We start from the raw sequence: 26,199 nt of genomic DNA on the forward strand, positions 1-26,199 counted from the left end.
TAGATTGTTCCAGTCCAGGTCTAGATGGCTGAGAGGACCAAGTTCCATCATGGCCTGCCTGTGTCCTGGGACTTCAGGCAAAGAATTCAGCTCTGCAGGGGTTTGATTCTTCTAGAATTTTGGGTTTACTAATACCTCCCTGGATTAACTGCTATAACTCATATGAATACATATGTTGCTCTGTAAATTCTCATTTCCTTTCTTTATCTCCAACGTGCTTACACATAACAACCCAATAATAATCAATCTTCTCCACTGCCTCCCTTCCTACCCCCCCCCCCCCCCCCCCCCCCCCCCCCCCGAGAAAGTCACTGGACTACAGACTAAATGGGGCCAAGATCCTCATTCATGACGGCAGTGCTAGAAGTCATTCTGGTGGACTCTGTCTGATCTGTGCCAGCCTTAAATCCTTCTACTTCCCCATTACCTGGGCTGCTGATTATCTAAAGACATGTCTACCTCTGCAGGGCAGGGGAGAAGAGGAACGATCTCATTGCAACTTAAGCTATTTTAGTGGTTTGCTTATGAGAAGGAAATTGCAGATTCAAATTATAATAGAACTTGAAGGAAGTTTTCAGTGTCTGGGGGAAAACTGTGACAGAAGGTGCCATTATAACTTATGAATAATGTACGAGCAAAAGGAAATTCATAGTTAGGAGACCAAACCTGTCTGTCTAAAGAGAATCACAGTAAAAGCCAAAGACGCCAGCCCCGTAGCTTTTGTTCAACAAATTAGCTTAATATGACAGCTAAATTTAGAATACCTTCTGCATGGAGTGTTCCTGGAGTGGGTTTTGTCTCACATTTCAGAGGCCTTGTATTGTATCATCAAAATGAACACCTGGGAACGTTTTAAATGCCTTTTTACACTAGATTCTATAGGATCTCCAAGTACTTCGTGCATTTAACACATCAACACATACGCTGCCTCATGGATGTCTATATGTGTATGATGAGATGCAGACAGTGCCTCGTTAGTAGCAGCAAGTTTCCTATTGTGTAGGATTGGAAATTAAGAGCTCATGAAGTAAAATTAGCTATTCCAATTGTATTTTTAAAACTTTATTTTATTTTAATTGATTAAGGAGGTGGGGGTTTTTTTGTTTGTTTTTTCAGTAATCTCTGTACCCAACGTGAGGCTTGAACTCACAACCCTGAGATCCAGAGTTGCATGCCCTTCCATCTGAGCCAGCCAGACACCCCATAAAATAGCTTTATTGAGATACAATTTGCATGCTATAAAATTTGCCCATTTAAATGATACAATTCAATGCTTTTTAGTATATCCAGAGTTGTGCATCCATCACTACAGTTTAATTTTATAAAATTGTTATCAAAAGAAACCCTGTGTCTGTCAGCAGTCATTTCCAGTTACCCCTTAATCCCAACTTTAGGCAAGAACTAGTCTACTTTCTGTCTCTTACTCATTTGCCTTCTATGGCATTTCATATTAATGAAATAATACAAGATGTTGTCTTTTGTGAGTGATGCCACTCCCTTAGCATAATGGTTTTCAAATTTATGTATGTCACAGTATGTAGCAAAGCTTCATTCCTTTTTATATTCCAAATAATATTCCCTTGTGTGGACATACCATATTTTATATATCCATTGATCAATTGATGGACATTGAGTTGCTTTCATTTCTTGGCTATTGTGAATAATGCTTCTATGAATAGTTATGCACAAGTTTTTGTGTTGATGTATGTTTTCATTTATCTACTTAGAAATGGAATGACTAGGTCAGATGGTAACTATATGTTTAACATTTTGAGGGACTGCCAGACTTTCTTCCAAAGTGGCTACACAATTATACATTCCCATCAGCAGTATACAAAGGTTTTAATTTCTCCACATCCTCGTCAACACTTGTTATTGTCTATCTTTTTTATTATAACCATTTAGTAGGTGTGAAGTGGTATCTTATCAGGGTTTCGATTGTATTTCACTAGTAGCTAATGATATTGAGCAACTTTCTATGTGATTATTGGCCATTTGTGTGTTATTTGGGGAAATGTCTGTGTAGATCCTATACCCATTAAAAAAAATTGGATTATTGATATTTTTACTAGAGAGTATCAAGAGTTGTTTATATATGCTGGATAAATTTCTTTGTCAGATATATCATTTGAAAATATTTTCTTCCATTCTGTGCATTGTCTTTTCACTTTCTTGATGATATCCTTTGAAGTACAACATTTTTAATTTATTAAAAATTTTTTAATGTTTATTTATTCTTGAGAGAGACAGACAAAGTGCAAGCAGCGGAGGAGCAGAGAGAGAAGGAGACCTAATCCGAAGCAGGCTCCAGGTTCCCAGCTGTTAGCACAGAGCCCAACGTGGGGTTCAAATTCACAAACTGTGAAATCATGACCTGAGCCAAAGTCGGATGCTTAAATGACTGAGCTACCCAGGCACCCCTCCCCAAATTTTTAATTTTGATAAAGCCCAGCTTATCTGTATATTCTTTTGTTGCTTTTGCTTTTATTATCATATCTAAGAAACTTATCTAACCCTAGGTCATACAGATTTACTTCTGTGCTTTCTTCTAAGAGTGTTATCATTTTAGCTCCTAGATTTAGGCCTGTGATTCATTTTGAATTAAGTTTTGCATATGGTGTCCAGTAGGACTCCAAGTCCAATCTTTTGCATGGGGATATCCAGTTGTCCCAATACTATTTATTCAAAGACTATTCTTTACTGTTGATTTGTCTTGGCATGCTTGTTGAAAAATCAATGGACACAAATGTAAAGAATGTTTTTTGATTTTCAATTCTATTCCATTAATCTATATGTCTATCCCATGCCAGTGCCACACTGTCTTGATTATTTTAGCTATGCAGTCATTTCCAAATGAGTACTGTGAGTCCCACAATATTATGTTAATTTTCAGCATTGGTTTGGCTATTCTGGGTCCCTTATATGTCCATGTGAACTTTAGGAGCATCATGTCAATTTCTGGGGGGTAAAAAGCAGCTTGGATTCTCATGGAGATTTTACTGAATCTGTAGATCAATTTGGGGAGTATTGCTACCTTAATAATATTAAATATTCCAACCCATGAACATGGGATGTCTTTTCATTTATTTAGTTATTTAATTTCTTTCAATAATATTTTATAGTTTTCAGGGTATAAGTCTTATACTTTTTTTGTTAATTTTTTTCCTAAGTATTTTATTCTCTTTGGTGCTTTCATAAGTGGAATTTTTTTTTTAATTTCATTTTGGATTATTCATTGTTAGTGTATAGAAATATAACTATTTTTGTATATTAATCTTGTATCCTGCAACATTGCTGAATTTATTATTTCTAACAGATTTTTATTTTTTTTAAATTTTTTTTTTTTTTATTTCTAGGAGAGAGAGAGGGAGACAGCGTGAGTAGGGGAGGGTCAGAGAGAGAGGGAGTCACAGACTGAAACAGGCTCCAGGCTCTGAGCCGGCAGTCAGCACAGAGCCCGACGCGGGGCTCGAACCCACGAACCGTGAGATCATGACCTAAGCGAAAGTCGGACGCTTAACCGACTAAGCCACCCAGGCGCCCCTATTTCTAACAGATTTTTAATAGCTTCCTTAGGATTTTCTATATACAAAATCATGACATCTGCAAACAGAGATAGTTTTACACCTTCCTTTCCAATCTGGATACCTTAAGTACAATTATAAAATGGATTTTAAGTCCTTAAGTCCTTGTTGGCATCAGCTCTTTACTATAATACAACTTTGTTCCCACCTACTTTTTTTGTGTAATTATTGTCAATTATATTAAATTTCTATATGTTATAGTATGCATAATACGATTACATCTGTAATGCTCTATTTGTAATTTTTTGTTTTTATTTTTTGTATTTATTTTTTCTTCGGGGTTTAGGCTTTATTTTTATTTTTTTACTCATTTAGAATTTTTTAATTTTAATTTTTTTGAGTATAATTGACAGACAATGTTACATTAGTTTTAGGTGTACACCACAGTGATTCAGCATCTTGATAACATTATGCTATGCTCACCAGTTAACCTACCACCTCTCACCATACAGTGCTATTACAGTATCACTGGCTATATTCCTTCACTTGATCTTAGCCAAAAGGCCGAGAAGCGATCACTGGCTATATTCCTTATACTGTCTTTTATGCCTATGACTTATTCATTCCATAACTGCAAGCCTATATTTCCTACTCCCCTTAATCCATTTTGCCCATTCCTCTGGCATCTATCCTTTCCACCTTCCTTCTGGCAACTATTGGTTTGCCCTCTGTATTTATAAGTCTGATTTCTGCTTTATCATTTGTTTGTTGGTTGGTTCATATTCAATCGTTTTATTTTTTTAGATTTTTTTAAAGCTTATTTATTTATTTTTGAGAGAGAGAGAGAACCAGCAGGGGAGGGGCAGAGAGCGATGGGAACAGAGGATTCAAAGCTCCATGCTGATAGCAGAGAGCCTGATGCAGGGCTCAAAGCCACGAACTGTAAGATCATGACCTGAGCTAAAGTCAGATCCCCAACAGACTTAGCCATCCCGGTGCCCCCATATTCAAATGTTTTTTAAAATCAGTTCAATGAAGAAAAGAGAAGAAATATACAATTATATTATCTTATATAATTGCCTACATAATTACCTTTACTGGTGCTCCTTGTTTTTATTTTTTTTTTATTTTTTAATATTTTTATTTATTTCTAGACGAGAGAGAGACAGCGTGAGCAGGGGAGGGTCAGAGAGAGAGGGAGTCACAGACTGAAACAGGCTCCAGGCTCTGAGCTGGCAGTCAGCACAGAGCCCGACGCGGGGCTCGAACCACGAACCGCGAGATCATGACCCAAGCGAAAGTCGGACGCTCAACCGACTAAGCCACCCAGGCGCCCCTGGTGCTCCTTGTTTTTAATTTTTTAAAAAATTTTTATTTATTTCTGAGAGAGAGATAGAGACAGCATGAGCAGGGAAGGGTCAGAGAGAGAGGGAGACACAGAATCCAAAGACAAGCTCCAGGCTCTGAGCTAGCTGTCAGCACGGAGCCCAACACGGGGCTTGAACCCACAAACTGTGAGATCATGACCTGAGTTGAAGTCAGACACTTAACCAACTAAGCCACCCAGGTGCCCCTAAATTACTCTTTGGTGTAACTTGCTTTCACCCTAAAGAACTTCCTTTAGTATTTCTTATAAGGTGAGCCTGCTAGCAATTGATTCTAAGTTTTTGTTTATTTGGGAATGTCTGTATTTTGCTTTAATTTCTGAAAGACAGTTTTGTGGGATATAGGATTCTTATTTGATTTTTTTTTTCCCAGCACTATAAACTGCCCTTGGGCCTCCATTGTTTCTGATGAGAGGTCAGCTGTTAATCTTAGTGGTATTCCCTTGTATGTGATGAGGAATTTTTCTCTTGCTTTGCTGAGAGTTCTCTTTGTTTTTGTCTTCAACATGTTTACTATGCCTCTGGGTGTGGATCTCTTTGATCTATCCTACTTATAAGTTCATTGAGTTCCTTGGATGTACAGGTTATCGTTTTCATCATATTTGGTTAAGTTTTTTGCTATTATTTCTTCAAATACTTTTCTGCTCCTTCCTCCTTCCTTTATGTGTATGCTGGTACACTTCATGGCTTCTCTCATTACTCCATGCTCTGTTTATTCTTCTTCATTCTTTTATCTGTTTTTCTGATTGCATAATCTCTATTGATTTATTTTCAAACTCACTGATCCTTTCTTCCACCAGCTCCTACCTACTGTTGAGCTTCTCTGGTGAAAATTTTCACTTCGATTATTTATTTTTCCACTCCAGAATTTTTGTTTGTTTCTTTTTCAGTGATATTCTCTATCTGATTCAACATTCTCATCATACTTCTCTTTAACTCTTTAAACATTAGGCCATTTAGTTTCTTTTAAACATACTTATCATAACTGCTTTGACTTCTTTGTTTACTAAGTTCAATATCTGGGTTGCCTCAAAGGCAGTTTTTATTACCTGCTTCTTTCCTGTGTGTGAGTCATACTTGCTTCTTTGCATGTTTTGTCATTTTTTTTTTGAAAACTGGACATTTTAGATAAATGTTGTAGCAACTCTGAATATTGATCCCCCCCTTCTGGGGTTTGTTGTTGTTTGTTTATTCATTTGTTTAGTGACCTGGCTAGACTATTTCACTGAAATCTACTCCCCTGCAGTGTGTCGTCTCTGGTGTCACTCTGGAGAGGGTGCAGCCTTGAGCATGTGACTGTCTCCCTGATGCCTTGGAGGACTGTGGTTTTAGCTGAGCTCAGTTTAACTGTCTCCTTTTCTCATTTCCCCCAAAAGCTTTTGGATGATCTGTCTCTGGTGGTATCTACCAGTTTTTATCCCCACTAGCTGATTGCTATACTGTATTCAGTAACGACCTGGGGCATATTTTATGCCACAGTCTGTTCCAGTTAAAGTTAGGCTCCTTTGCAGAAACAAAGTGTTGTCAGTCTTTGAGGCTGCTCCAACCACAGAGGTACTTCTTAGCTATTCCTTTCCCTGATTCGTTCTTTTAATCTTCTGGCTGATCTACCATCTTGCTGAGCTTATCATCTTTTAGCCTGTTGCTAAAAGAATTATAGAACTAAGAGCAACTCTTAATTGCCTACCTCCCAGATCTCCATTGTCTTAAATAACACTTGTAGGCATGATCTTCTCCCTGCTTTGTTCCAAGTAAAGCTAGGCTCCTTACGCAAAGCTGCAGAACTCTCTGTTCTTATGATCTGCCTCTCTTTCTTGTCAGAACTGCTGTACCACTGCATCAGAGCTGGGGGTAGGAAAATGACTTGCTTTACCCAAAGTGATGACCCTGTAAGCAGGACTCTGGACAGGGATGGTAGCCCCTTCTCTTCTCAGTTTATTCTTCTTGGCATACTTCATTCTCCACCCTGGAAGTAAGCTGGGGCAGGGATGTTCAGGATCCAGTATTCCTGGCCTGCTCCATCTGGAGTAGAGTTTCTGCCCTGTGAATGGGAGCTGAGCAAAAGGAAACCCCAGTCCTTTTGGCTGCACCTGTCTGGAATAGAGCTCCTGTACTATGGGGCTGGAGGTGAAGGGTGAATTAGAGATGCCAATGGCCTACATGAAGTCATAGCCCTAACTATAAGCCAGAGGGAGAAGGTTCCCCATATTCTTTGCTGTACCTGCCCAGAGAACAATTTCCATCACATTGAGCTCATCTTGGAGGACGGGAGGTGAAGTGGATGTGAGTGGGTTGTGGGTCAAATGAGATTTAAGTTTAGATATTCTTGAATGAAGCTTCTCCATTTGCTTAGTACCCTTAGGATAATTTCCAGAGACCTTAAGTGTTGTTTTAGACATAATTTTTATTGTCTAAATGAAAAGCATTTGGATATCAGTATCATTGCAGGCAGGTCAGCAAAAGTCATGGAGTCCAGCTAGGGATGAAAATTGGGTTTCCTTTTTGGGCAAAGTTAAGGAGTGTCCTGTTATCTCAGGTTCAGTCCTGAAAGAAGTGGTACAAGAACCTGACTTCTTGACTTCCAGCAGGATCTTTGTGGTCCAGCCTCCTCTAGCCTCCCTGAACCTCTTCAAAACACATTCACCCAGGCCATCATCTTGTATTGCATTCTTTGTCATCCCATGTTTTGGATAATTTCCAATATCCTAAGATCATACATAAAAACTCAAATGACCTCGTGGAAGTTTATTTTCGGACAATTTCCCTGCAAAGCGGATGAATTATTCTTGTCACAGGCATAATAAATTGTTAATTTTGGAAATGTGTTTTTGTAAAGAAAACAACTGTCAGGTTATTTTCTTTTTAATTTCAATTATGTGTAAGGATACATCAGTACAAAGAAATGAGATAGGCTTGTCATAACTTGGACGACAGCATTGCCCCTTGGGAATGCCCAAGAAAGTTGGGAGTCAGGTTAGACTGATTAGACAGGCATTTCCGGGCAAAGTGTGGCAGAGAAACCTGGGTGGTAAAGGAAGAGTGTCCTAAAATGAAGTCCTGGGGCACCTGTGGATGTAATCGGCACCATGTGCAGGTCTATCTGTGGCTAAAGGCAGCAAACCAATGGCGGATTTTTGGGAAAACTCCAGCCGAGGGGACTTTTCCTTGCTGTGTTCTAGGCCTTAATGACAGATGTGTTCACCCTACACCTGACATACTGATTCTGGACATAAATGAGGCCCCATAATTGAGTAGATAGAAACTGTTAGATGGAGGATGAAATATTTAGGTTTTGTTGGGATGGGTGTTTATTACAATATAGACTCACTCAAAGAGATTTTTTTCTCCTTAAATAAATATTCCTTGAAGGCACGTATTTTGTTGCCAACGGAATAGCCAAGTTTGTTTTTACTTATTATTTCAATTTTAGAATCAAAGATGAAAAAGGATGCCTGGAATACACTGTGTTTAGAGAGGCTCAGGACTTGCATTAATTTCCTGGCAGATTAGAGAATAAAGTGAGAGAGAGAGGTTACAGCAAGGACTTGTCTGCCAAGTCAGTTGGAAGGAGGAAGATCAGGGGAATTGTCTGGGATGAGGGAATGGCTATTTTAAGCATATATGAACAAAAGTCAGTTCACCTTCATAGATCCTTCTTGGGTCTACCTAATGGCACTTGCTACAGTTAACTATGTTGGTAGATTTATTCCTGTATCCCACTGGGGTGGACCTACATCTCTCACCTCTGCTTATTTCTCACATTGAAATAAACCACAAAATACACAGATGAAGGGAAAAGGTGACTCATTCATTTGTGCAGTTTGAAAAACCTTCCAAATAGAAAAAAGTAATCCCAAAAGTGTTAAATTGGTTATATAAAAATGTAAAGATGTACATATTTCAAAGGCAGTGCTAAAAACATGACACAGTAGAAACATAGCTAAATAAATATCACTGACAGTGGTTTAATTTTCTTAATATATAAAGAACCTCTATAAATAAATAAGAGAAAATACTAATATCATAGTATATAAATGGGTACATGACATATAACAATTTGAAGAAGACCTAACTATAGCCAGTAAATATATACGCAAATTAATTAAATTCTTAGTAATCAAAGAAAGCCAAGTTAAAGTGAGATAATTTTTTATTTTGTTAAATTAGCAAAGAGTTTGAAAGGGCAGTACTCAGATCTGGAAGAAATGTGTAAGATGGGCAAGCTTATACGCTGGGAGAAGGAATAAAAATTGGTACAATCCTTCTGGAAAGTGAGTTGGTGGTATGTGACTGGAACTATTAAAAAGGTTCACATTTTTCAATCCAGTACTATTTTTTTTCCTAGAAAGCTACCCTAAGGAAATAATCATTAAGATGTAACTTCAAGGATATTTAATAACACCAGAAGTGGCATACAGTGAAATATTAGGTAAACAGAAAATCAGGATATAGAATTCTCCATGTATATTACTAATCAAATATATTAACATTTATTAACATTCATTGGAGATATAAATTATCCCTTGATTGCAAAACACACACTTGTTCCCTTTATTTTTTTTCTGACATTGATGTATTTGTAATTTGGCACACATTAACCATGTAGTGTTTCCTTGTTTATAGATCCATTATTTTTTTAAAAATGTTTTTCTTGTTTTTTTAATTTATTTTTGAGAGAGAGAGAGAGACAGAGCACGAGTGGGGGGGGGTCAGAGAGAGAGGGAGACACAGAATCTGAAGCTAGATCCAGGCTCTGAGCTGTCAGCACAGAACCCGACGTGGGGCTCAAACCCACGAACCGTGCGATCATGACCTGAGCCGAAGTCGGACGCTTAACCAACTGTGCCACCCAGGCGCCCCAATATAGATCAGTTATTAAATTAGCAGCACATCTTTAAGAGATTTTTTTATTGGAGGAAATATGATATTTATATTATATATTAACATCTATGCACGATCTCTCTCCCACTGTCTCTTTACGTATATGGAAGCTAAATGAATCTAATGTTATCCATTACTACACTTTTAACAGATAAACTTACTGAAATTCACATCTAACTATGTCATGTTTAGAAATTTGCAATGGGATTTTATGCTTCTGGTTAGATGGAGTAGATGTACTTTTCTCTAATCTTCCCACCAAGGACAACTAAAAAGCCTGGACATTACATATGAAACAAACATAAGAAGACCTTGAAAGATGGAGACAAGAAAGCAGACCGACTAGGACCTTGAGACCTGAGGAATGACACGGCAGGGAGTTCCCTTGTTTCTTTTGGCCTCATATATCCCATATTGCATACTGATGAAGCTGACAACCCAGAAACACCGAGAACAAACAAGTAAAAGAAAAATAAAATGCCCAACCAAGTCTGCTTCCTCTGTGGTCCCACCCCACACATGGCAGCAAAGGCTAACTAGGGAGCCTAGAGTTGCATCAATTCTGCCACCACTGCGGTATCAGAAGAGGCCAAGCAGAGAGCCGGGAATTTCATTCCTTCAGGAAGGAAACAGGCCCTGCCCCTGCGTTGTTGTGGAGAGCCTGGACATCTACCTCTATCCATCACCTCCTTTCACCTCCTGCTGTAGGGATGTTAGGAGAGGCTGAATGGAAAGTTAGACCTTTCACTGCTGCTCAGCAATAATGTCACAGGAAACAACATAAACATGCAAAAATCAATTCTATTTTTATCTACCAGGAATGAATGCAAGGGTACCAGAATTTAAAATATGATACCATTTACAATTGCTTATAAAAATTGAAATACTTGTGTGCACATTTAACAAAACATGTGTAGGACTTATGTTCTGAACTCTGCAGAACACTGATGAAAGAAATCAAAGATCTAAATAAAGGGAAAGACATACCATGTTTATAAATTGAAAAACTGCTGTTGTTTTAAGACCCTGTGGGTACCCTTTACTTTAAGACTATGGATTGAGAGGGAAAGCAGAGGCAGGAGCCAGCCCTTAAGCTACTTGGGTATGTCCTATTGCCAAGAACAGTCTAAAGCCAGACTAAAGCATTACTAAATGGATGCCAACCCCAAAAGAGTACTTCACTTCTTGGCTTTCATCCCTTGATGATCAACCTTGGTGAAGGGATTACCTGGAGAGTGTTGAAACTCAGTATTTTCTCCTTTCCTTCACTGAACACACACAGTGGCGGTGGCTGTTTGCTGTCTCCAGGATGACAGCAGGCTCTGGATGACTCTTGGGGCAGACGGGATGCACATATACCCTGCCCCTGCCATACAATGGAGAGGAAGGCTGGCCTCCAAGGTCATTGGCCCTCTTGCTTCCTAACTCTACCAGTTGAGGTGCTGGGTACTTCTGCAGGATCTCTGCAGTGGTGCTGATGATCTATGTATGTATAATTTTTTAAAATAGGAAAATAATTCAACAATGAAATTATTAGCCCACCCCAGGCAGTCTCAACTATAATTTATGGCTCCACGTCTCCCATCATTGTAATTTTGTTTTGCATTCATTAGGATATGATTTTTTTAAAAGGACAATCTCAAGGAATTACAGTTCTGACGACTAACATTAACCACCATGTCACTCATAGATATTTCTGAGACTGCTATTCTGCAAAGTAAATTAATTTCCCTTGTGTGGGAACCATCCGAATAACATTCACATTCCTCTCTAGGGTAGGCTGATTGACTCTGGGAAGATCCAGCTGCTTCTATGGCACCTGGAAGGCTCTGCCCACCCCAACTTCTCTGGCTTTATTTTGTCCACCTTGTTGTCCTTCCTTGGAATTTGGGAAGAAAATTGAGTGGTGTTCTTGGATACATAAAAAGTGTCAGATGCTTAAAAGCTTCATATGCTTTCCAATACACGCACACAAGTGCCCACACACATAATTTTTCTAACACACCAATAAGCAGCTTATCTTCTTTTCTGTCAGCAGTTTCATTATATTTAATTTAAGGTTCGGTGGAAGAGACTTTCCTTGACTCTGTCACTTTTTTTTTACAACAGTTTTTGTGATGCAGAATACATTTGGTGCTTTGTTTGGGTTAAAGGAAAAAAGGGGGGCTTCTTTTGGGAGATATCAAAGTGATTTTTTCTAGATCAAGGATAAGTAGAAGAGAGGATAATTTTAGGGACTCGGGATAATGGTAATGACTGTGTGACGACACCCGCTATGACTTGAAGACCTACTATATGTTAGGTGTGGTACTAAACACTTATGGGCAGTATCTCACTTAGTCTTTACCATCACTGTCAGCCTTATTTTATGGGCTCAACAAGTTTGTGGAACTCGCTCAGGTTAACATAGCAAGGGTCAGAGTCTGTATCCAAACCAGGTTTGTCTGATCCAAAGCCTTGGGTTTAACCACTATTTCCTGCCTCCCCTCCTCTGATGCCCCGGGAGATATGACGTTGCCTTGGTCCCAGGATAGCCTCCTGTGCGCAGCGTGAAGCACTAGAAGAGTAAGAACAAATCCAATGGAGAGGCAGCCAGATGCAGTGGTGTTTATTGTGAAGGGGTGTGCCAGCTCAGATCTACTGTTGTTTGCATAATTGAACCCTCACAGGAGAACCTGGAATTGGCCAATCTTCAGATTCAGAGTGACCCACACCTGGCTCTCTACTGGACTTCCGTGGTCAGACTTACAGTGGTTATAATCCAGGATTATAATGTTGACCAGAAGTGGTCCACTCAATGGAAATGTGGGGACAGCACTGCAGGTTTACTCTGCCTTGTGTTGTCTCTTACCTGAAGGGTTGCTGGCGTCTCCACTGCGGTCATCCATCCACTGGGGGGAGGAGTGGCCTGAACCTAATCCCTTGTGGTTCTGTACCGTGCTCCATTTGGCACTACTCTTCCAATGCTAATACACAAGGTGGACAGTCTTTGCAGCCCCAAGTAGCAGGATGTCAGTCCCCACCTGGAACTGGCCATGACTTTAGAACCACAGGTGTCCTATTGGGGAGGGCCTTTATATTCCTGGGGTTTTGATACAGCATGACCTTTGAGAAAGGCAAAGAAGGAAGGGCAAAGTCTCTCTGTGTTCTCTGGTCAAGAATACATGAGCTCTACTGTCTGTTAATGGGTTTGGGGTGGCTGTCTCTGCTCTCTCTATATAGACTCTGATGCTGACAATGAAGCACCCCCGTTTCTTTTTTGTATCTGAAATATTTTCACGTTTATAAATTGCCACTGCCATAGACTCCATCACAACCATGAAGGAGCACCTGTTCTATTGTGTGGTGGTTGGAGGGAGAGACTGTGGAGGGTCAGAGAAATTAAGTGTTTGGAAGGTGGAACAGTTATTTGGGATTTCTGTATGATCAGAGGGTGCTTTAAGAACTCTTCCTTGAGGTCATTTTGCACACTTAATAACAATCAAGTCTACTGTTAAGAAAAGCATGTACTTATATGCTATACACACACACACACACACACACGTGCAAACACACACACCTTCTGTCTTTCCTACAGACAGATTTCAAGATGCCGTTTAAAGAATTCCAGCAAAAGTGATGTGACATCTTGAGCCTGATGTTTTAATGCAGGATTGCTTTGTCAGAATCCGAGGATGCACTATTTAAATGCTCAGCTTTCAAGAAAAGAAAAGAGAAGAAAAGAAAAGAAAATAGCAAGGGTTGTATGCAGCCAGCCCCCCTTCCATGATCCCAAAGTTGACCCCAGGCAGGGGGTTGGTTGGGATTGGGTGTGGTGAGGCTTGGCACTGGGAGTCAATGTGTCTATTGACATTACTTGATAATAAGAAGCCAGGCTTTTCCATCCTGGCTGGACAGCTGAACCAGATCTGTCAGGTCCAACTGGTGGTGTTAAAATATCCTGTGTTGTAACTTATTTTCTCTGTGCGTTTCTATGTTCAGGAGCATCCCAGAGAAGGGGGAAACCGGGATAGATGGACTGTGGGTTCTTTGAGCAGTCAGAGGGTCCCTGTTGGGGGCCAGTCGGGGTGTGGTGGTCCCTCTGTGGGGCATTCACAGGCTCACTTGAAGTCTGTCTGTGGCTGAGATTAATGAGGGAAGGTGGCCACAGGGAGTGCGGCCTGGGCCCAGGAATTTGTTCAGCTTTTGTCTGCCGAGGTCAGCCCTTTGACAGTGAAGGAGGAAGGTTTTGTCCTTTCTCCCTCTGGCAGCAGGGATGCCCATGCCCCAGCTTGCACCAAGAAGTCTCAGGGTCAAGGGCGAGGCCCAGCCACAAAGCTCCTCTCCTTCCAATTTGACTGGATGTCATTCAGAGTATACTGATGCAATGATGCTGCCGAGCAGGAAACATGTGAAGCAATTATCTTCTTAGTAGGTCACTGGCCTCCTTTGGGAGAAGAGACCAGAGGGAGATGGGAAGGCGGGCAGCTCAGCCTCCCCCAGAGGCTGTGCGCGCAGTAGCTGAGCTGGTGATTAATAGCCGTGTCACTTTCCATGAATGTTGCTCTAAGCAGCCGTGTTCAAAATGGAGTGGGAATGAAATAAAACAACCCAAAATAGATATTTCCTCTCTTCCTAACGAGTTGCCACAATCCAGAAATAGCTTTTCAAATCTGTAATTTTCAATGGCATCATTCGCAGCATCCTCAGGGCCGTGGCTTCATTTTCACATGGATGGTGTCGTGCACACACGCGTCCCTTTCCGTTTTGAAAGAGCCACCGAAGGTTTGAGCTCAGTGACTTTGCGGGTTGTTTTTCCAGCGCTGAAATAAAAATTATGAGTACAGAGAAAAATATAGCCTTTACATGTGTTTTTAGAGAAAAACAGTAAGCCGGCGGAGGAAAAGGACAGGAAGAGTGTTGTGCCCATATTGGTCATAAACCGGAGCAGTCAGAACGTCTGGCAGGCAGTAATTGCTGGCCAGCTGCAGGGATTACAGTCCTGTGAGCTGTGCTCGGGGCAGCCTGCCAGGATGCTGGCAACCAGAAGTGGGGCCTGGACTGTCACGACGGGCAGTGCAGTTGCTGGGTCTCAGAGCATAAATAGGAGGGTGACCACACAGTGGCAGGGCAGGGTTCCCGCACGGGCCACACCCTCTCAGAGCGCAGAGACTTGAGGCACCTCTTCTCTGCTGCCTCTGTCGGACCCGGGCTGCCTTTGGAGGCTGATAGTGGCAGACGTAGGGATGACGTCGGGCTGTATCTCTGGGCAGGAGAAGGGTCACTTGACTTTCATGTCACTTTTGTCCTAAGGGAGCCAAAGGACATATCTGATGGGTGAGAAGCCAGCAGGAGCCCTCAGCCCAAAGCTTTGGGGACTGTCACTGTCCTGGGCCAGAGAGAGGGAGGGAAAGAGGGCGGGTGCTGTGTGCCTTCTCCCCACTCATTTCTTTCCTTCTAGTCCCTAGCAAAAAACAAAACCAAAAACAACCAACCAGACAAACCAGCGGTGGGATGGGCTGTTGGACATAAAGGTGGAGTGGATTCCTCATCTTATTTGCTTCTTCCATCCCTGTCCTCATAGCCCTCTGGCTCCCACTCAGCACCCCAGTGTCTGCCCATTGGCCTTTTATCAGGACCTCTAGCAACACATACACATTCCAAAGAGACATGGAGGTGGGCGAGGACTTGGGTGTAGAGCTGCTGGGAGATGGTGGGACATTCCACCTGCCTTCTCTTTCCCAGGAACTCACAGTTGGCCAGGGTGGGGCATGTCAAGACAGAACAGGCTGCCCTCTTAGGTTTTATTATTGTTCAGGTACAGTGAGGCCAGCAGATCAGGGGATGACTGCCATCAAAAAGATAGCTTGTTAACTCACGGTTCCAAGAGGAGGTGGTGTGCCGTGCCACGCAGGCCATATGCCGAAGCAGCACGATGGTTAAGAGGCAGAAGGAGCAAGGGGGAAACAGGGACAAGAACCTTTCTTGGGGTCTCTGTGAGAAGGAATGGCGGAGGGCAGGGCCAGCAGGCTAAGCAGGTGTATGTAGGTTTGGCTAGTTTGAATAATTTCAGAAGGTTCTGGGGCCTAGGGGCGGTCCCTGGCCCTGGGGGATAGTGGCCCAGAGTAAAAATGTTTGGTAAAGGAGGCTGGGGGTGTGGGCTTTGAAGTGGGTAGTTTGCATAAGAAAGATGGAAAGACTATTCAGCCCAAGGGCCGGTCAGCAGGGCCCCAGAAGGGAGTACAAGGAAACATGTGGTCAGTACACATGTGCACCCCACCTGCGTGAAAGGGAGGTGCGTTCCCAGGGGGCAGGAATAACAGGTGAAATGCCCAGGGCGTTCTGAGGAGAAGTAGCTTCCTGCTTTGATTGGTTGGGTTTGGTTTTAGAAGCAGGAGAACGTGTCACTGGCAGGCGAGGGCATTTGGCTATGCCACCAAAAATATGACATGTGGCAGCCAAACGAAGTTGGCTGAGCACCCTGCCTGGACAGAGGCCCGCGATGGGAAGTGTCTGAAGGGGCTTAGCAGGAAAACCAGTTGGGACACTCAAGGAAGGCCAAAGTCGTCTGTTGAATGCCAAGCCGAAGCATTTGGATCTCAACGCTGTCTGAGCCGGCCAGAGCTGTTTTCTTTCGCCCTCTAGTTCTGTTAATGAATTCACAGACGCCGAGAATGCCTGCGCCTGGCCGTATATCATAATCTCAGAACTTAATTAACAAGTTAGGATGCTGATGTAAGTTTATTCTGGATGAAAAAAAAGAAATCCTCCGTGGCAAGGGCTGAAAACTCGGGCCTGTGGAAGGGACTCTGGAGACCCTGGGGAACAGCCATTCCCCAAACAGAGAAGTCAGCAGCTTCTGAGCTCCGGTGGAACAGACTGCGGGAATGGGGGCCGGAATTGCCAGGTCCTCCTAGTTTTCAAGAAAAGCGGGAGAGTCAGAGCCTTGTGTCATCTCCTGGGTTCTGTGACATTGCCTGGCAAGTCTGTGGCTGCTCATTAGTGAAACTCTTTACTCCCACAAAGCACGAGGCAAGGCACAGTGACGCCTGCCGCATGGGCTCCTGCGGCCTTTTTCTGCTCTGCACCTGTCACCCTAATTTTACTGTGAGGGGCAAGGAGGAAATGGGCTGGTTATAGGGTAGGCCTAAACTGGGAAACTGAGGCACAGCAGGTCAGGGGTCAGGTCTGTCCTCTGAAGACCTTCCCCGAGGTCTTGAGTCAGCCACTGTGTGGTTCTTGGTCTGCATTTCCTCACTGGCAAAATTCACTCATTCTTTCATCCATTCTTGCCGTGTGTGGGGCCAACACAAACACTTCACACCAAAAACAGAAGTTTTGCTAGGATGCTGTCTGAAGGGGGATTGCTACTGTAATTGTTTTATAGGTGTCGTGATCAGCGGCTTCTTTTCCTGGCTGAGTCGGGAGGCTCCCTGCAATGATGTTCTAGCAGCACATATGGAAGTACTGGTGATGGACAGGGCAGGGGGAGCGGGGTGCAGGGTTGGGGTGGTGGTGGGCGCACACAAGGCTCTCCTGCCCACGTCACTTGGTGTAGTTCCCTCCGTGTCCAGGGCTGTGAGCTCAGCAGCTGGGCCGGGCCTCCTTAACCCTGGTGGACGTCCAGCACCTTAGAGTGATGCCTGCACAGAGCGGGCACGCGGCTGTCCCCCAGGGGAGTGGGTCTGGTGTGGCAGCAACTCCTTTCAGTAGACAAAAGACAGCGACCATAGAGAAAAGCTACAGTATAAGCATAGCCTTTAAAAATGGAAATTAAGAGAGTGGGGACAAATGGAATTTAAAATGACCTGACATTAAGATGACACCATTATTGGATATGTGATTTTCCTGTTGGTTTTGCAGCAATCCAGCAAAAGCTGAGAGGTTCCCCTACAGGCTGTTAGGCCTCATTTGCACCAGGCCCCGCAGGCGTTGGGGTTTGCTGGGGTGGACGGAGGGCAGAGTTGGGTAGTGATCCTTGGACAACCAGCTGTGGGGCGGTTAGGCTGTGCGCATAGAAAAACGAGCCTGTGCTCATAGTACTTGAAGTCAGCTCTCCCTGTACATGCCTCTGGTCATGTGTGTGCTTACCACCCCTCACCCACACGCAACAGGAACAGGTTATGAATTCTAGAACACCGTGTGCACTAAAGGATCATGGTGGCCTTCTTTTAAGAATAAATAAGGGCAATATCAAAGCATCAAATTATGCTTAAGAAAGTCTATCAAATATAAAAATTTTAAAAACGTACTGTTTCCCTTCTCTCTTTGTGACTGATAGGTACCCTTACCTCACCGATGTCTAAAGCACCGATGTCTGCCTGTTGATAATATAGCACCCACGTGCACCTGTGTGTGTGTGTGTGTGTGTGTGTACCTGGACATGTATGCGTGTGTGCGTATGTGTGTGTGTGTGTGTGTATGCATGTGCACGTGCGTGAGATGTTCTTTCGAAAATCAACATTCAGATCAGAGATGTTCAAAGAGAGGGCTGTAGAGTATCACAGGGCTGGGGAGGGAGGAGACTTCTAACAGGCCAGGATGTTTGCAGTCTGCGGCCGAGGGATTCTGTAGGATTAGACTCTGGGTGTCGCCTGCAGGATGATCCCACACCACTTCATGCAGTGCTCTGGGGAAGGCCTCAATTCGCCCCCAACACCACTGCCTCAGAGCAGCAGCCGTTCATAAATCACAGGCTTTGAGGCCGGATGCGAACACCTTTTTGTGCGGAACTGCAGGGGGGATTTAGGTGGCCTGAAAGTAATGACCTGCCCGCGAATCTGACGGGAGCACTGGGGTTAGGGTTGCCTCCTTGTTGAGAATGTCCTTTTGAAATATGTTCTAGGATATTGCTCCCATCCTATTACTTATGTCACAAACTTAGTAAAGCTGAATAATTAATGATCGCGGGGCACTTGGAACTATAAAATGCCATGTAAATGTTAAGGAGTAAAAATTACTCTGTGTATTAATTAAATAGATAGTCTGCTTTAAAAATATTCCATGGTGGGAAGATTAATATCCAGAGGAGCTAAAAAGTTTTTCTGTTGGACTATCCTAAGAAACTTTTGATATCTAATTATCTCAACCACAGCTTAGGAGACTCAGGCATTCTGTATTCTGAAGTATTTGAAAAGCAAATGGCTGCTTAGCACTTTCAGCTCCTGAAATGAAGTTGCCAATTGAATTTTGGTAAAAACTGTGTCTGTTTGATTCTCTCTAGCCGGAGGCAATTTGGGCCTAAAGCCAAGGAAGAAGTCAAGATCATTGAGCACCAAACACAGACCCTTCGGCTGATGCCTCACCTGGCCACAGCCTTGGCCTTGACCTTCGCCAGCAGGTGAGATGGCTCTCAGGGTTTGCTCTCTAAAGATGAGTGTGATAGGGGCGCCTGGGTGGCTTCGTCGGTTAAGCGTCCGACTTTCGCTCAGGTCATGATCTTGCGGTTCGTGGGTTCGAGCCCCGCGTCGGGCTCTGTGCTGACTGCCAGCTCAGAGCCTGGAGCCTGTTTTGGTCTGTCACTCCCTCTCTCTCTGACCCTCCCCTGCTCATGCTCTCTCTCTCTCTCTCTCTCTCCTAGAAACAAATAAAACATTAAAAAAAAAATTTTAAAGATGAGTGTGAGGTCCTGCCTGGAATTAGTAAGGAGTGAGGGAAGAGGCAGGTGGGGACTTCATTTTCTAAGGGGGAACAGGAAAGTCTGTGGCTAATTGTGATGTTCAGGTTAAAAGTTATGTCTGAATCTTGATTGTCCATATATCTGGGTGGTTGGGATCCATAGAGGATTTGAAAAGCTTTGAACCATGTTTCTCCATATTTTCTAAAAGAAGCAGACTTGGCTCTTAAAATTTCTCTACCTCTGATAAAGGTTCTAATTTAAAGTTTTCAAAAATAGGTCAAGGTTGTGTGCATATGTAGGGTAGGGGGATAGGAGTCAGGCTACTGAAAATAACAGTAACAGTGCTGTAAATTCACATGGAGCTGTGCGTTTTATAGCAGGCTTCAATGTATGCCTCTCAGCTATTCCTCCTCAAAGCCCTGGGAGGTTGCCTGGGCAGCTGTGTGTGTTATCAGCACCTTCTGAAAGTCAGAAAATTGGGGATTTGCCTAAGATCCCAGGGTCTGCGAGCAGATGCACTGGGAGTATAACTCCAAACCTTGTACCTTTATCCTGTGTTCTTCCTCCCTATGCAATCTGCTTCTTAGGGAATTAATTTCTGAGTAATTTAGAATCTTTGTGTGTTTGAAATTTACTGCACCGATGGGTAAGCTGATGCCGGGTTTTACAAAAGGAAAGTTATCGGGGAGGCCCTGCCAATCTGGTGGGGCCGCCTGGCTACGGCTGCCTGGCTGGGAGTGGCTTGGGCAGGTATACCTCTGCTCTTACTGCACTTATGTCTGGGATTCCAGGGTTCCCAGACAGCAAATCTCACCGGCTGAGCTTCAGGTACCATGAAGATCAATCAATCCAAGCCACTCAGAAGAAAATTTAAATCACTCACATCCAACATCTTACTTAAAATAGTTTTGAGTGCTTTTTTAGATTGTATTTGCATATGGTAAAATGCACAGATTTTAGGGTATAGTTCAATGACAAGCATATACCCTGTGTAATGAATGCTCAAACCAAATATAAAATATAAAACATTTCCCTCTTTGGTTCCCCTGGGTGGCTCAGTCAATTAAGCGTCCAACTTTGACTCAGGTCATGATCTCATGCCTGGTGGGTTCAAGCCCTGCGATGGGCTCTGTGCTGACAGCTCAGAGCTTGGAGCCTGCCTCAGATTCTGTGTCTCCCTCTCTCTACCCCTCACCCACTCATTCTCTTTCTGTATCTCTCTCTCTCTCTATCTTTCAAAAATAACATTAAAAACCCCCCAACATTTCACTCTTTGCAGTTGGCCCTCACCTCACCACCCCAAGAGACACCTTTCTGAGTTCTATTCCTATAGCTTAATTCTGTCAGTTCTTGAGCTTCATGTAAATGAAAATATGCAGTATATATTTTGTGTGTATGTGTCTAGTTTATTTCATTCAACATAATATCTTAATGTTCCTCAATGTTGTTGATAGTTTATTAATTATTAGTGTTGAATAGTAGCATTAAATGAATAAACCACAATTTTTTAATATATTCTCCCAGGGCTGGACATTTGGGTTGTGTCTAATCTTTTAGCTACTGTGAATAAGACACAGTGGATATTCTTGTACAAGTCTTTCATTTTTCTCAGGGTACTTACTTGCAGGGTAACTGCATATGTGTATGTCTAACTTTACAGAAACTACCATTTTTCAGAGAGATAGTACTATTTTATACTCATTTGAGCAGTGCATGAGAGTCCTGGTTACTCTAAATTCTGAGATATGAACTGTTTTGTGTCTCAAAACTGTTGCAAAAAAAAATCAGGTTGTATGAGTCATCTAAGTCTGTTCTTTTTCAAAATTTTCTTGGCTGTTTTGGCTTGTCTGGGCACTTTGCATTTCCATATACAATTTTGGATCTACTTACCAGGGTTTTTGTTTTTTGTTTTTGTTTTTGAACAAAAAGTCTGATTGGATTTATTTGTGATCGCATGGAATCTATTAAGCAATTTGGGCAGTACTGGGTCTTTCAAATCCAAGAAGATGGTTTATCCCTCTTTATTTAGGAATTTAATGTTCCTTAGCAGTGTTTTATAATTTACAGTGTAGAGATCTTTCACATTTTTTACTAAATTTATTCAAATAGAATTGCTTTTAAAATTTAATTACCAAATGTTTCTTAATGTCATAAAGAAATATAATTGGATTTTTAATATTTATCTCTTGTATTCTCACTAAATTCACTTATTAGATTTAGTAGTTTCTTTATAGACTCTTTAGGATTTTCTATGCATATCATCATGTCACATGTACATGAAGAGAGTTTTACTTCTTCCTTGTCAATATTTATGCCTTCTAAAAATTCTTTTTCTTGTCTTATTGGACTGGTTAAAACCTCCACTACAATATTGAGTAGCAATGGTAAGAGAGAACATCCTTATTTTGTTCCTAACTTTAGAAGAAAAGTATTCTGTATTTCCCCATTAAGTGTGAACATTCACTGCAGGGGTTTTGTGGGTGCCTTTTATTAGACTGAGGAAGTTCTCTTCTACTCTTAGTTGGCTGAATATTTTTATCATGAATGTTGGATTTTGACTTACTTTTTCCCTCTATTTATTTAGCTGATCATATGAGATTTCTTCATTCAATTAATGGAGCGAGTTACATTGATTACTTTCCAAATATTGAGCCAGATTTGCATTCTTCAATTGGTTATAGTGTATTATAATATTTTTATATTATTGGATTCAAATTGGTAATGTTTGGATAAGGATTTTTGTGTTTTACATCTGTGAAAAATACAATTTTCTTTCTTTGAAGTGTCCTTGTTAGGTTTTGGCATAAGGGTTATGCTGTCATTGTAGCATGAATAGGAAAGTGATTCCTTCTCTGATATTGTCTCAAGGAGTTTTTATAAGATTGGTATTACTTCTTCACTAAGAGTCTAGCCCTTAGTGAGTGCCACCACCCCCACCCTGCATCACTCACATTCTCCTGCCTTTAACAAGGAGAGGACAGAACCTCGATGTCCTTCAGAGCCTGTTCAGTTCAGGAAGAGATGGGACCCTTCTCCCCGCTGGCTCCTCAGCTGCTGGCTAGCCGAGCTGGCTGGCTGAGGCAAGGGCTGGCGTGGGTGGACCTCTGAGACACATGATGGGCTCCTGAGACTCCTGCCAAGGCTTTTCTCCATGCCCACCCTCTCCAGAACTGGCAGACATGTTCCCTCCTCCCTCCATCACATGACCTGTGTGTCACATGACCCTTTCCAGACCCTGAGGACCAGCAGCCAACAGCCCTGCCTGGGTGGCCCATGTGGCCATGTAGGATTCCTGTTTTCTGCCTTTGGCCATGGGTGCCATCCTTGGGTCTCTTACTAACCTCTTCCCAGAGGGCCCAGGACAGCCCAAGCCGGCTTCCCACTGCTGAGTGCTGATGGCACCCTGCATGCTTCCTGGCTCAGGGCCACACTGCTGGGCATCACACTGGTGGGCATCTGGCATGCGGGTCTTGCACTGCCCGGCTGATGCTCTCTATGAGTCATTCACTGACTGTGATTGCAGACCCCCTCCTCTGGTAGCCATAGTGCTCAGTAAATGTCAGTTGTTGTTGTAGCCACCATTGCTGAAACTTTTCCTACCCTCACCTTACCAATAACCACATTGTGACAACGTTTCCTCCTGCATGGAGATCACTCAGTGCTCTCCCTCTTTATTGTGTCACCTGGACTCTCCCCAGCTCCCCTTCCTGCACCCTGTTCCCCACAGGCAGCCTGGTCCTCATACATATGTTCTCCACAAGCAACCAAACCTGAATAGAATATGAACTCCCCTTGACTGCTGGGCCCTTCCAGGACCTTCCACAGTCTTCCATCCTAGATAAACTTAAGCTCTCTCCTGTGGCACATTCCTCTATCTGTCCCCTGCCAGCCTCCAATGTGTCTTCTCTCTTGTACCTTGAGGTTCCGTACTCAACCCCTGCCCTGCTTTGGCCTTCTCTACAAGCAGTCTCCCCACACTGACCCCACATTCATCTCTCACATCTTTGTCTTTCTTCACTGGCAGTTCATAGATATAGTTCAGGCTGTCATCCCCTCCGAGACACTTTCTCTGAGTCTCTCTTGGAATAAGGAGCCCCCTTGTAAGCTTCTTCGAGCAGCAGCCTGGACCCCTCTTATCATTGTACCATTACTCTTGGTTGGTGGTTGTGACCTCTTCACACATAGAAGTTGTGGGTCCTTAATTTGGCATCTCCACATCTAAGGGTACCTAGTGCTCTGCACAGGTTGCTTTAACTGAACCAACAGAAATTGCCTTGTGTAATTACATCACACTTGGCCACATAGTTGTTTGAAGCTTTGCTTCTAAACTTTCTATTGGTCCCTGAAGCAGAAGTTGCATGGTATGAAGGAGTTAGTCCAAGAGCTAGCTGGCCAGTACAGTTGGTAGCTGATACCTCTCCTGGGAGTCATTTAGTGGGATTTGCTACTAAAATGAATTTCCTAGCTTCTAATATCAGTATTTTAAGTGTACCAGCCAAAACGAGTATTTTGGGTCCACCTCACCACTTATTTATTCGAGGCTGGGTTCCAGGCCAGGAGTGGGGAGGGGGGCGGGTCACAGCCGCATTGCTGTTATCTTGCAATTGGATTCTGTCATTTTCTCTGACAATCTCTTTTTACCCAACATTTTATTTGTTTATTTATTTATTTATTTATTTATTTATTTATTTAAGTGTTTATTTACTTTTGAGAGATAGAGAGACAAAGCACGAGCATGGGAGGGGTAGAGAGAGAGGGAGACACAGAATCTGAAGCAGGTTCTGCTGCTTCTTCTCTGTCAGCACAGAGCCCGACGCAGAGCTCAAATTTGTGAACCAAGAGATCATGACCTGAGCCGAAGTTGGACGCTAAATGGACTGAGCTACCTAGGTGCCCCTATTTATTTATATGAGAAAGAGAGAGAGAGAAAGAGAAAGAGAGAGAGAAAGAGAGCTTGTGCCTGAGTGGGGGGAGGGACACAGAGACAGGAAGAGTGAGAATCCCAAGCAAGCCCCACGCTGTCAGCGCAGAACCCAACATGGGGCTCAGTCTCACGAACCATATGATCATGACCTGAGCTGAAATTAAGAGTCAGACGCCTAACTGACAGAGCCATCTGGGTGCCCCTACCCAACATCGTTAAGAAGAAAATTACAACAGTAACTAACACATATTCGATTGCTTATCATGTATCACATCATATATCCATGTAACTTCTTTAACACCTCAGACATCTCACCAAGTTTCTCTTTGTTTTTTAGTTGATGTTTCCATAGTAACTAGAACTGTGCCTGGCACAAAGTAAGATTTCATTAATATTTGTGGATTAAATGAATGGGCAGAATGATACTTCATGGTTTCAGAAACTCACCAAAGTCCTGTCCTTTTCAAAGAATGGAGTCCAGGATAGTTAAGTACTTCAGATATTCCTCAGCAAAAATAACACTGCCATTTGTACCTTGAGCTGTGTTTTTAATATAATCCTGAAATCTTATTCCCAAAATGTCTTGTCTGCTGTTTTTATGTAAAACAGACTTTTGTAAATTGAACCCTGCCCTCTCACTGACTTAATGTTTAGAGACACTCTGCATTTCTCTTGAATCTCACACTGTAGGTGGGTTCTAATATTTCAAGTGGATGTAACCTATACACAAGTACCTTGCATTTTTAGAGGCATTGCCTATAAAATAACCATATTTAGAAATGAGGAATGATTTTTCCACAGAATCCATAAATCCTAATTTATCCTCTGGGCCACTCTGAGTTTCTTATATCAGATATTCTTAAGATATGCACTTTCTGGACTCTACCATACCCTGCTCATGGGAGGCTTTTCAGTTCCCCTTTGCCAGCAGACATGAGAGTATGTTAAAGAATAAGAGTCACTGGGTGCACCTTTGTGTCGGGCAGGTGGAGGCTCTCCCTCAGCAGGGTCTTTGTCTGGTCAGTGGTAAGTAAAACCACAGGCCAGCATTGGGAAGAAATCTCACTAGACCTGTGGTATGAGAGAGTCTCATGAGTCTTTCTTTTCTTAAAGCAGATTCATTTCTTATTCCGCACCTATTTCTACCATAGGGAATGTCCAGGGTTGTGTGTGTGCTCGTGTGTTTAGGGAGGTCAGCAGGGAGTCATATGTACATTTTTTTTTAATGCTCAGCTCTGGGATTCTCTGAGAAATATTGTATTGCAGTCACAGTGCAAGACATGGGTGGTGGTACTATAGCATAGCTCGAGAACACTATTAACTTCCTCAGGGCTTTGACAAACTCATTATTCATCATGAAAAGAGCATGTTTAGGATTAGAAAGTCCTGGGTTTGAATCCTAGCACTGCTCTGCTCTGGAGACCTAGCCTTAGGTATGTAGCCTTAATTGGACTTCTCTTCCCCATCTATAACATGGGGATATAATTTCCTATTTCATGGGGTTGTTGGAAGGATGGAATTAGATGAAGTGTCAATTAAACAAATGATGATTTCCCTGTATTTCCATTTGACCCAGCTTACTGGTTTCAGTAATGAGGCTGGATAGCAGTCTTTCCTGTTTGCCGTAGAATGAGGCCCAGTGCAACATCTTTTACATGTTCCAAGTTTCACTGAGCAAACAAGGATATTCAGACATTGCAGTATTATCCTATGGATGGGAAAAAGGTAAATATCCTAGCTGAAATTGATTTTGTCATTAAGGAAATGAAAAGACAAGCCACAGAATGGGAGGAAATGTTTGCAATACATATATCTGACACTGGAGTATTATCTAGAATATGTAAAAATACTGAAAATAAAATTCAACTAAAAATAAGATGGGCAAGC

At 42.5% G+C, this 26,199-nt stretch overlaps 1 protein-coding gene across 1 annotated transcript in view; it reads left to right on the forward strand.

Annotated features, from left to right (window-relative positions):
• The window catches only part of ACOXL (acyl-CoA oxidase like), a 342,588-nt gene that overhangs the window by 143,422 nt on the left and 172,967 nt on the right, over window positions 1–26,199 (forward strand). Inside the window, exon 11 of the mRNA XM_039231678.1 lies at window positions 18,993–19,109. Coding sequence (XP_039087609.1) covers window positions 18,993–19,109 — 117 coding nt within the window. The remainder of the gene's footprint in view (window positions 1–18,992; window positions 19,110–26,199) is intronic.

This window comes from Hyaena hyaena, unplaced genomic scaffold (assembly GCF_003009895.1).
Source record: "Hyaena hyaena isolate Hyena2069 unplaced genomic scaffold, ASM300989v1 scaffold_57, whole genome shotgun sequence".
Taxonomy (NCBI): Eukaryota; Metazoa; Chordata; class Mammalia; order Carnivora; family Hyaenidae; genus Hyaena; species Hyaena hyaena.